Here is a 12,414-nt window from a genome sequence, read left to right as displayed (position 1 = left end):
GCTGCCCTCTCCTTAACCTATGGGAACTTCATGCAGCTTTGCCTTGTGAACAGCTAGGAGCTGCATCTTGTCCCGCTTCTGGACTGTCTGCCATTTCAGACCAGTTGGTCAGCCTTCCACCTCAGAGCTCTCTAGGAAAAGGCAGCAGCGACACATTCTAACAGGTCCTAAGGATCTGCTTTGTGACAGAGGTGCCATTCTCCCCTCCTCCAGGAAATCACAGTTTATCTCAGTAGACAGATGATCGATAGATACATAGATGTATAGATGGACAGGTAGATATAATTGGAAATATAAAAAACCACATATTCCTTTCCTCCATTTCTTTCTCTAATTTGTCTCCCAGCCTTTAGTGTATTTGGTATCTAATGTCCTTTCATGTCATTCGAAAGATCGTGAAGCTACCTTGTAGGTTTCTAGTAGCCTTGCAAGTCAAACAATATATTTGTTGCCAAGCATTGTATTACAACCAGGAAGCAGAATTCTCACACATTGCACATGTTTTTATTTTCATCACACTTCATGGTAACTCATTCATATGAGAATTTCTACGGCATTTATCAATGGACCTGTTCAGACTGAACAGTTTATAGACATTACCTTTTTTCATCCCTGAGGATAATACCAATACGTCCAAACGAGTTAAAACGCCAAACTCATATACTAGAAACCTTTTGAAAAATCTTAGTGTACCCGAGAACTGCCCAGTGGTGACCTATTCTGAAAAATACATTAATTCCATATTATTATTTAACAAAACTCAATATGGTTCTACGCATGACCCAATAAAATAGATTGGGATTCATTGTTGTATTCAGGAATATTTATTGGTCCACTTACTATGTGCTACAAACACTTTCAGACAAGAACAAATGAACAAGACAGAGGACTCCTTGCCCATTACGGCTTACATTCTAATAAGTGATAAAGACATAACAAGTTAAAAAAAAAAAGTACGTATATATTGTAATACCAGGTGGCTAAGTGATTTGAATAAAAGCAAGGAGGAGCGAGGGCCACCGTGGAAGACGATGGCCAGGAGGCCTTTCTAAGGAAATCACAGTCCATCACAGACCTGAGTGAAGCGAGGCAATGCAAAAGCGAAACGTCCGGGGGCCAGAGCATTGCAGGCCTAGAACACGAGACCGGAAGACATGAGCGGGGACAGAGGGACACCCGGCTTCCAGGTGGCGTGAGCAAGTGGCCTCAGATCACAAACACGCTGTGAAGCCGCGCAGAGCACTCAGTCCTGGAAGGGAAGGGTCTACGAGGTCCAGCCGCATCGCATTGGCTCCCACGACGACGCAGTTCTTCCGTGGGTCAGGGACTGCTCGTCTGTCCCAACAACCGTGTGCAATAGCTGAACGGGGCCTTATTTTACAGATGACAAACAAGCCGGGCCAAGAACAGACAGTTCGACAGAGTTCACACAGTTACTTGAACAAAAGCGCACTGAGTCATACTCGGATCTGCAGGCTCCAGCACGGCTGCGGTGTGAACGCCTATGACCACTGAAAGGCCTCTAAATATTTTCTTGTTGCAACCATTAGTGATCCCAGACTTACACATACACCTGTGAGTTAACGGAGGGTAATATTTAAGCACTGCAAGTGTTAGTGCGAAGCTGTGCTATTTTCATAAATATCTGCACTGATTTAGCCTTAATGAAAATTTACAAAAATGAGATCTTAATGGCACGACTTTAGGTTAGATAGAATACAGCTGTGTTCTTGCAAAGCCCAGGGGACCGCAAAAAGGTCAAGTGTGATTGAAATGTGACCGAACACAATTTCTAGGAAATTGCAACTTCTGTACAAGAATCAGATAGTATTTTTTGATATTGTTTAAGACTAGCAAATCGATATGCAACCATCTATGTTCTTTTCCTATGTACCTCGAGTTAACAATCTCATCATCAACTAAGCCGAATTTATTTTAACACACCTGCTTAGTGCCACTGGACTCAAACGTGTGCATTTTTAAAAGTGTTCATCCAAATTGATAAGTTGTTCGTAAGGCTTTCACCCATGGCAAGACCTACTTGAGCCTCAGAAAACCCTATTTCTGTTTTTCTCATCTATTTTCCATGGACTGATTCATCTGCTGCTTTTTGTACTTTCCAATTCTTCAACCAAGATTACATATAGTAGAATCTTTTAAATACAGGGAATAATCCTTTATGGAATAATCCCTGAAAATATCCCCAATTATACTCTTTCAATTTTTATGTTAATCTGATAGAAATAGAAATGTTCTCTCAACTCACACATTTCTGTTTTACTTGCAAGTTTTTCTCTTTGAACATTTTGTTTTATTTAGTATTCATACTCTTTCCTAAGTAAATGATGATATGAATGCCTAAGGATTTTCTATGACTTATCACTTCTCATCCACTTTTAATATTTTCCTAAATTGTCGTATTTCCAGTCTTGGGCTTTTTTAAAGTGTTGATACCTATGTTACTGACGTAATGGTACCTGAATGGATATTGGTGGAAAACCTCGCTTCTATTACATGGTGTGGTGTTTGTGTTTCCAAGTACAGAGGAAAACAGTACTGTAGCTATTCAAACCCACCTATCTTTAGCTAAACATTATTCAAAATATTTTCTCTAAATATAAATGGTCGATTTGGTTCAGCTCATTTCCACATGCTGCTAAGAAGAAATGAACATATAAAACAACTTTGAGGACACTGTATTATTCACCATTTCCTTTCTGTTCCACCTATGAATTTTGAATTCCATCTTGATTTGTACAGAATAATAAGGATGGTTCTGAAAATGCTGGTTAAAATTAAAGGTTTTATTATCTGATTATCTGACGTTATCATAAAGCTTGTTATCTGGATGTTTCCATGGATTTTATCATGTCCGGCAGCTTAGCATACTTCCTTCATAATGTTATAATAAAAGTAACTATTGCACCTAATTTTATATCCCATAATAAAAAAGATGACACTGAAGAATCAGTTCTGGTCTAAGCTCTTAATAAAAAGGAAATGCTAAGAATTTTATCGTGTTTCATTCTATGAGTGGTGAGAATCAGTACAGGTGATCATAATATTTTGCATGAATATTAATTCAACTTTGAGTCAAATGCTTCTTTCATTTATTGCTACCATTTTTAGTGGCAATAAAAATTTACTTAAAATTTTCATGCTTTCCACAATTATCATAAAGTTAAAATTTAATATTGAGTAAATTTTGACATGCATTTTGTTATTGCATTGTGCCATAGTAAAGATGTATTTTGGCTACATATAAAAATAACATTAAATGTCTCAGATATATCTTCATACTCCCTTTTTTATATAAATCTGTAATATCAAAGATAATACCAATCTATACTGTATCTTTGATTAATCAATATACACTAAGAGTCTGTCTAAATTTGAAATCAATTTTCAAGTATGGCCTTGACAGTGATTTTAAAATATCAAACTACTGTGAGTCATAGAATCTCAGAAACTTGTTTATTCATAAAAAATAAACACTTTTTAAAAGTTTTATATCATCACCCAGATTCTACTAGGTATTTGTTTCTCTCTGTACAGCATCAGGAACTTAAAACACATAAACAATATACTCTCACTTTGTAAGATTAAAAAAAAAAAGGATAACTGAAATAATATTAAGTTGATCTAGTTCAGGGCCTTTCTCACATTAAACATTCAAAACTTTGTATTGGATGGTAGTGAAAATAGTGGAAAAAGTGCCAGAGGAATACTCCAGCTACATGCCACAGTTGGCCTGCACTGGCACACGAGAGCTGACTGTTAGCATCACTCCACATCTGCATTCGGGGACAACATGTGGGTAGCTGGAAATAACCAAGGGCATTTATTCCAAGGAAATCAGAAGATGCTGGAACTTTTCTGCCCCGCCCCGAGAACTGCAGTACACAACTCTTTACTAGGAGACTACCAGTTTGCCCAAACACATACTAGCATTTTTTAAAATTTTAAATAATAACAAAGCCCTAATTATTGGACTGCATAGCAGACCCAAACATGCATGCTAATCTTTTAAAGCGAGGTCCCAACTCGTTAAGGTAATCGTAATTTTCATCCTGATCAGAGGCTGCGGACCCTAAGGAGCTCAGGGACCCAGCTGAGGACCCTGTTCCCTCAAAAGCGTAGGTCTGGAGGGAGTCAAAAGGAGGGGCACAAGGATCAGTATTCGCTTCTTCGAGCTTTTCCAGAATGAACTTGCGGAAAACGGCACTATCGGGGCCCACCTGCAGGGACTGGCGGTACAGGCTCCGGATCTGGGCGGCGGCGGCTCCCCGCGCCTTGCGCTCCCGCAGGACGGCGCTGCTCCTCAGCTGGGCCATGTCGAAGGCCTCCGTGTCTTCCTCGCCGCCGCCTTCATCGTCGTAGCTGAACATGTTCTCGCGGAAATCTTCGCTTTTCTCCGGAAACAGAGTCGGCTTCCTTCGCTGCTTCAGACCCAGGATCAAAAAAATAAACCCTGACAAAGAAACGAGAACATGAGCACATGAAGCGACACTCCGTAATAAGTATAACATAATACGTGACTATATATTAATGCAACAAGTTCATATTCATCAATATTATATGTTATTTATAATAAGCCTTGCAATCCTTGCTTTTGTTAAAAGCTCAGGACATGAGTTAGATTTTACGATTATAAGAAAAGAAAACATAGAGTGGAGCCTCGAGTGGTGCAAGTGGGGTTGGTGACGTCATCGCCTGTACAGTGGAATATCCCCGAATAAGGTTTGATTCCCCAAAACTCAACTACAGTATTTGCTGTTGAACATTTACAAAAGGGGCGTGCAGAATGACAGAAGGCAGTATTACTATATTTCAAATTTTTTTACATCATAAAAATAAGAGTGAACTGTTTTGTGATGATAATTCACTTAAAACTGTATTTTTTATATATTGAAAACAGAAAAAGGAAAGGAGCATTCGGGAACATTTTCCAATCTATATGCATTTGTCAGTTTTAGTAACCAATAATCCATGTTAAGAGAAGTTAAGCACAACAGAGCCATCTGAAATTCCTCACTGGGACAAATTCTGTGGCATAATTATTTTCTAAGTTAATACCCATTGACTACAAAGTATATGCCACCAAAAAGCTGGTTTAGAACCTGTGCTCAGTGATATCACATTAATTTCAGAAATCCCAAACTATCATTTTTTTAAAAATCGTAACACTGGTATGCCCACAATCATTATTTATTAAGACAATTTTAACATGATTTAGAAACAGAAAAATTTCAAAGCACTTTTTTCTATTTAGAGAAAATTGTGTGTGCATGCGTATGTATGTATCGAGAATAGCCAACCAGAACTTCACCTATAGGAACTGAAATAAACATGAAATGATGTTATTAATATTATCATAAAAAGAAATATATTAGGCCATACTTTATGTCAATCTTACCTTTTAAAACACTGAAATAGTGTTCTTAAAATAAGGTCATTGAGTTTGAATCCAGATACTGTGAAACTCGGTTTAGATACATGGTTGGTATAGAGAGGAAGCTAATAAATAATTTTTTCAAGTTATGAATGGGAGAGAGTATTCTCGACACTTTCAAAGAAAACTACTGTCTGTTGGTTGACCCATACTTCCCACCCTCTAAATCTTAGTCATGACCTTGACTGCAAGGCTGTCCTCTTACTCATAGGGTTTTTGATCTTGGGTTAGGTCTGTCCCTATGCGTAAAGCAGTACTTGTCACCCTTCAAACCCTACACTGTTTTTACTACACTTGATTCTGATTCCCAGCTATGTAGCTCTATATTCAGTTTTAGGATCAAAGACCATTAAAAATTATCATAAAAACTGAGGCTGAATTGGAAAGAATGGTAATTTGGATGGTAAAAAGGAATGCATGATTTTTGAGCTTTGAGAAAGATGAGTAGAGTGAGGGCAACGCAATCCCTGAAACACAGATGCCATTTGGAGCAGTGGGTTTGGGATTACAGAACCAGTGGCTGATACAACTGTTCGCAGGACTCAGTCAAGTGGTGTTGACCTTGACACAGAGTTGTAAGGGAAGAGAGGGTTTAGGTTACTTATACTGACTGGTTTGCTGAAGAAAGAGAGACGGTGATGCTAAATGAATTATTTGTAGTTGTGGAAGCCTGATAAAACATTTTGCGGTTCATCTTCCTCATCTGTAAAATGTAAAATCTGTAAAACATCTACATCTGAAAACAACAAACAAATAAAACAGAGTTGGGGGCGCCTGGGTGGCCTCGTCTGTTAAGTGGCCAACTCCAGTTCAGCTCAGGTCATGATCTCAGAGTTGTGAGGTTTGGCCCCACTCATGGCACTCAGCCCTGAGTCTGCAGGAGATTACCTCCTTCTCCCTCTGCCCCTTGCCCCGCTAGTGCACACACTCTCTCTCTCTCTCCCTCTTGCCCCTCTTGTGTGCTCTCTCTCCCCTTCTCTCTAAAATAAATAAATAAATAAGTAAAATCTATTAAAAAGAGGAGCTATTTTATTGAAATTTCTTTTGTGTTTAACTCTGATCAAGTAAAGCCCTCTTTTTGCATTCCCCCAACCTATTTGCTTTCTTCCATTGTGGTCCTACGGCTCTAGTGAGTTGCAGGACAAGGTTAAATAGACTGTGTACAGTTATGGAAATTTAGTACATCTCCATGACCCTTTGTAAAGTACTTAGCACTTTGAGTTTTACTTTGTTCATTTATACAACACAGGTGATTAATAGTTATTATTTCATATGGTTATCATGAGAATCAAATTACATACTGCTTGTGAACACTCAAGACAGTATCCTGTAGCATAATAAGCACTCAACAGAAGGTCGCTACTATTATTACTAATTGTTATATACTGTATATGCTGTCCACTGCCAATGCTTAGTGTCAAAAACATTCCTACACAGACGTGCACACACATGCTGACACACTCAGAATTTGGGGATCATTCGTTTTCATCTTGAAATGCATGGTCACTCTATTTTTCATTTACTCCATGGTTTAAGAATTGCAACATATTCTGAAGAGCGATTACATACTTAAACACACACTCACACACACCCCATACTGTGATGATGGAATTAACTACTTTTTAATTATTTTTAATAAATGAAGATAGGTTCAGTTCAGCACTACTTACCAAATATTATCATGACGCTTATCAAGACAGCAAGTATGACTTCTGTTCTGAATCCCATGGCAAGCATAAGGTCCTTATTCCTGCAAGCCTGTGTACTGCCATGGTCATCGCAGTCACAGATGTGTATGGTAAGGGTGTTTGTACTTGTAAGTGATGGGATTCCATTGTCAGCAATTAGGACAGATATATAGAAGACAGGCTCTTCTTGAAGGCTAAAACCAGTTCTATTAGTCAAAATTACAGCTGTGTTATCTAAAACAAAAACCCATGTGCATAATTTTTCAACAATATAGAAGAAATTCATACCAGTCATATGTACTAGAGGCAATAACATAGATATATCAAGTAGGTTTAAATAATAAAGAAGAAATGTCAGGTAAAAAGTCAAAAGATCCACTCAAAAAGTCATTATTGATTTGGCATTGCCTAAACCATAATTACAATCTTAGATGAATTACATGAATCAGTTCCAAGATGTTTTTGATAAGGATAGAAAAAGTAAATGTGGAACACAGAAAACAGCTTTTTAATCAGATCTCAGTGTTTTATAGAGGTTACTGATACTAAATTTATGATCACAGTATGAGTTTCATTGGGGTTATTTACTCACTACACAGTGCTTTGTCTAATAGAAACTCATTCTTTTCACAAATACTATAAATACATAAGACTTTCAAAGTCATCTACCAATATCACAAGTGGTCTCAAATCATGTATTTACTAATGAGACAGAAGGATTAGTTTTATTTGGTAGGAAAATTCTATTGGGATGTTTCATTTTACTTTGACATTATTAACCCATTTTCTATTTAAAATTCAGGTAACAGTTAAGCCTCAGCAGCACTGATCGCTCTTCTAGATAGAACATTTAAGAAATTAGCAAAGATGAACGATATACATAGTTTGACCATTCTGCAGTTGTTTCCCCCTGAATCCCAAAATATTCTAAGCTTTTTTGGTGCAATTTCTTATATCTGACTCCTAAATTTCCCCCTCCTCTTTGTATTGCCACCCCCAAAATATTTTCTGTAGTAATCAAAACTTAGGATACACAAACAGTAAAAATGCAAATAAATGAAGTGTTTCAAAATGTGTGTGCTTGCCAACGACTTTTCCCAAATCATCTTTTAATCTTTTTTTTTAAAATTTTTATTTGTTTTCCAAATCATCTTTTTAAAATGAATTCTTCATCATGCTTTGGAACCTATAAAACTTGGGATTTTATTGACTAGGCAGACTGAAAAGGTAAGAGAGTTTACATTTTTCAATTCATATCTTACCAGATTATTTTTAATCACAAACATTAAACCCAATTAATTATTTTCTTTGTTTTAATATACTTATTTTGCCTCAGTGACTTATGTTGATGTAAATAAATCTAAGTTGTAACTTATTTTTTCTATTGATATTTGCATTTTTTTAATCCTAAATTTAGTTGAGTTTCCTTTACTGAGAAATTTGGCAAGGAGAAAAGGGAAAAAACATGCCTACATTTATTGTCCACAAAAGATCTCCCGTAGATTGAAACCCAGAATCAGGTGTAAAGAAGGACATCAGCAGGTGTTTGGCTATGGATACTTCCGTAATAAATCCTACAGTGTTTCTTATCTTCAAGATATAAAGTAAAATTAAAGTAGGCCCATATTATAACAAGAAAAGTGGCTTCATGCAAAGTCAAGTCACCTCTGCACGGAAGGAGAAAATACTCTGTCTCTCTACATGAAACCCTTTGGCACACTGTGTCTTCAGATTGATAGGATCACTTCATTTTGAAGGAAAGAGAATAATCTTAAACCAATTTTATATATTTATAGCTTCAAATTAATGACTCCAAATATCTCTGAATCAATCAAACTAACATGACTGTAAGTATATATCATTTTCTTCCCCAAAGATTGAAGTTTGGTTTTACGAGACACGAAAGGAAGTACTGGCTTAGTACTGCCATTATATCTGCAGGTTCATTCGGTTTTGCGAGGTCTCACAGCCACTGATGACTTGAAAAAGTGCTTCTAATTTAAAGAAATCCAGTGAGAAATGGGGCTAGTGTTTTCAGAACGTGATGTCAGGTTTTGTTTGCTGTTTCCACTGCTTCTCTCTGCTCTACTTCTCAACATTATCATACTGCAAGAACCTTACAAAAAGCAACATCATAAATCCCCTTAAAATCAAGCACATTTCCCAAAGAAAGGATCAGAAGCCATTATGAGGGAATGGCATTACCTTCATTATCTATGATTATGAAACTCGAGTTCTTTGTGTCTTCCCCAGAGAGATGAAAGTAAAAATGGTGATCTTCTGAAGATTCATCTCTATCCACTGCACTGATGGTCTGAATTACCTAGGAAAAGCAGAAACAGGTTGCTTGGTTTTTGATTCAGGGATATAATTACTATTATAGAGATTATTATCAGTATTAGTATTAGCTTTTACCAAAATTGCCTTATCAAAATTTTTGTATCTGTTGCAGAGGATCATTTAATTTGGGGAGAATGTTAAAACATTTTCTCAGGTTAAAAATAAGTTTACCTGCCCCTTTTAAAAAGAGTGTTTTGATAAGGGCGCCTGGGTGGCTCAGTGGGTTAAGCCGCTGCCTTCGGCTCAGGTCATGATCTCAGGGTCCTGGGATCGAGTTCCGCATCGGGCTCTCTGCTCGGCAGGGAGCCTGCTTCCCTCTCTCTCTGCCTACTTGTGATCTCTCTCTCTGTCAAATAAATAAATAAAATCTTAAAAAAAAAAAAAGAGTGTTTTGATAATACATAATAAATTCTTATCGGGGGCTGAAATGATTTCTAGCAGTTAAGTTTGTCAGAAATTCTGAAAATACTGCTGCTATAAATCAGGATTTCCTCCCGTCTTTCAGGCCTGATTTCCCCTTTTCTTCTTTTTTCTCTTCTTCCTTCCTTATCTGAATAGCAGCCATTATGGTTTGTTGAAATTATATATTCCCTACTCATTTGAGAGCATAGCTGTGGTAAACTTATTGTCTTACTAAAGTATTAGCTAAACTAATGAGTTTTCAAATTGATTTGAGCAAATAATACATTTAGAGCTTAGGGGCAATGTATATGATTTCCTTTGACCCATAAAGACTACAGCAAAAGTGTTCCACATCAAATAAATTCCTATTTCAGAACATAAAAAAGTGAAGTAACGCAGTTATGAACACATCAGATCACATTTAAGTCTATTCTTTCAAGACATGAATGTGTCAGTCAAGTGGTTCGTTATTGTCAAAAAAGAAATACGCTGTCAAGATCACATAGTGAGATTGTGATTAATTCTGGAAATTAAAGTAAATTGATTATAGAAGTTATTGTTTTGAATTTTCTAGAATTAAAGTGCTTTTAACAATGTGTCAAACAAAAATATCTTTAGTTGCAAGATGACAGACCCAAATTTTATAATGTTATACTTCAAAGAATAGACTCTCTCCACATGTAGTCTTATAAAACCAAAGTAATTTGTAAGTTATTGCTCTACATCGATTGATCTTTTTCCTTATAACACATTCCTAGTTAAATCATATTCATATGGTGTTAATTAAATAATCTAATAAAACATTTTCACTCAACCCATGTCTACAATAATAAATTTGCATTGTATTAGGGTAATGGTCTTATTTTGGATTACCATAATAGCCGGGGGAAGGGTAGGGGCATATTTTGAGTGCCTGGTGTTGTTTTGTTTTGTTTTGTTTGTTTTTAATATATATTTTATTTATTTATTTGACCGAGCTGAAGAGTGTGAGCACAAGCAGGTAGAGTAAAGAGGGAGAAGCAGGCTCCCCGCTGAGCAGAGAGCCCGGTGTGAGACTCGATCCCAGGGCCCTGGGATCATGACTGAGCAGACGTTTAACCCACTGAGCCACCCAGACATCCCACTAGTTCTTTTATTCTTAAAAAAATAGAGATACTAATACTTAAGTTTTAGGAATGATTTTTAGAATTTTATGTCATAGCTTGTCAAAGTGCTTGTCATACCGTCCGTACATGTTTATACGGTGTTTTTTTCATGAAAACATGTTAGTGTTGGGATTTGCATAGACAGAATGGTCTCCTGAATCCTGTGTGTAATCTCATCATATGTGTACTTCCTTAACTAAGATTGATAGCAAATTGTAAAAACTCATGTTTACCTTGTTGACACATGCAGTCTTGATTTTTAGACAAGGAATAATTTATCTCACTACCTGCCTTTCTGTATTAAATACATGCATCGGGGATGTCTGGGTGGTTAAGTGTCTGTCTTCAGCTCGGGTCATGATCCTGGGGTCTTGGGATGGATCCCTGCATCGGGCTCCCTGCTCAGTGGGGAGCCTGCTTCTCCCTCTTCTACTCCCCCTGCTTGTGTTCCCACCCTTGCTGTGTCTCTCTCTGTCAAATAAATAAATAAAATCTTTAAAAAATAAATAAAAATAAATAAACAAACAAATAAATAAGTAAATACACAAATCTGACCAAACATTGAAAATGTTTCACTTTTGGGTATGTAGGTTTAAGAACAATGGTGAAGTACTGATTTTGTATATATTTTTAAATGATTTTAATTAATTAAATTACTCCCTACATATGTACAGGTAAACTGAATATGCATAGGTTTCAATATCCCGGTCCCTCTTTAATGTACATCCCTCAACTTGCACTTGCTTTATAAACTAAACTTCCACATGCTTTAGGGGTTTTATCACTTTACAAAATAGGAAGCCACTGATATAATAGAATCAGTTACCATCAGCAGGTACCATTAATTCTTTTGAACTAACCCTGAATGTGTACATTATTCTTGAGAACATAGATTTCTAGAAAAGAGCCAACATTAATGAGCACAAGAGTCTTGACTAGGAATGCTCATTTTTTTTTTCATTTCATATAACAATGGCAAGGTTTTTGTATTAATTTTCAAATAAAATTCTAAGAAAAAAATCTTGTTGCACTGATTAGATTTCCAAACTATTTCCTACATCTACTTGCTTGGGGCTTACCACTGTTGTACATGCTGATGAGAGGAGCAAAGACAAATCAAAAGCAAAGAGTAGACAAAGTAGACAAACATGGGTGGCTATATTATGACAAATTCTGGGAGCTCAAATTTTTAAATTCCCCTTTGTCCTGGGTAGCATTTTGTCCAATTTTTTTCTGAACCAATACATGTGATTTTCCATTTATAACACTTTAAAATCTATAATGGAAATACATTGTGATAATCTAGAAAGTCTAAAAAGAGTTCCCATTTTCTATTTCCTTAGATTAAGCTTCAAGTCCTCTAAGTATCTCAGGTGAGTAAAACACT

General features: G+C 36.6%; 1 protein-coding gene across 1 annotated transcript in view; it reads right to left on the bottom strand.

The window, feature by feature from the left end:
• Positions 1–570: 570 nt before the first annotated feature.
• Positions 571–12,414, bottom strand: part of CDH19 (cadherin 19) — a 96,418-nt gene continuing 84,574 nt past the window's right edge. Inside the window, exons 10-12 of the mRNA XM_059140272.1 lie at positions 9,346–9,463; positions 7,123–7,374; positions 571–4,471 (exon numbers count right to left, since the gene is read on the bottom strand). Coding sequence (XP_058996255.1) covers positions 3,981–4,471; positions 7,123–7,374; positions 9,346–9,463 — 861 coding nt within the window. The 3' untranslated portion in view covers positions 571–3,980. The remainder of the gene's footprint in view (positions 4,472–7,122; positions 7,375–9,345; positions 9,464–12,414) is intronic.

Source organism: Mustela lutreola, chromosome 11 (assembly GCF_030435805.1).
Source record: "Mustela lutreola isolate mMusLut2 chromosome 11, mMusLut2.pri, whole genome shotgun sequence".
Taxonomy (NCBI): Eukaryota; Metazoa; Chordata; class Mammalia; order Carnivora; family Mustelidae; genus Mustela; species Mustela lutreola.
This window is presented reverse-complemented; position numbering and strand designations above follow the sequence as displayed.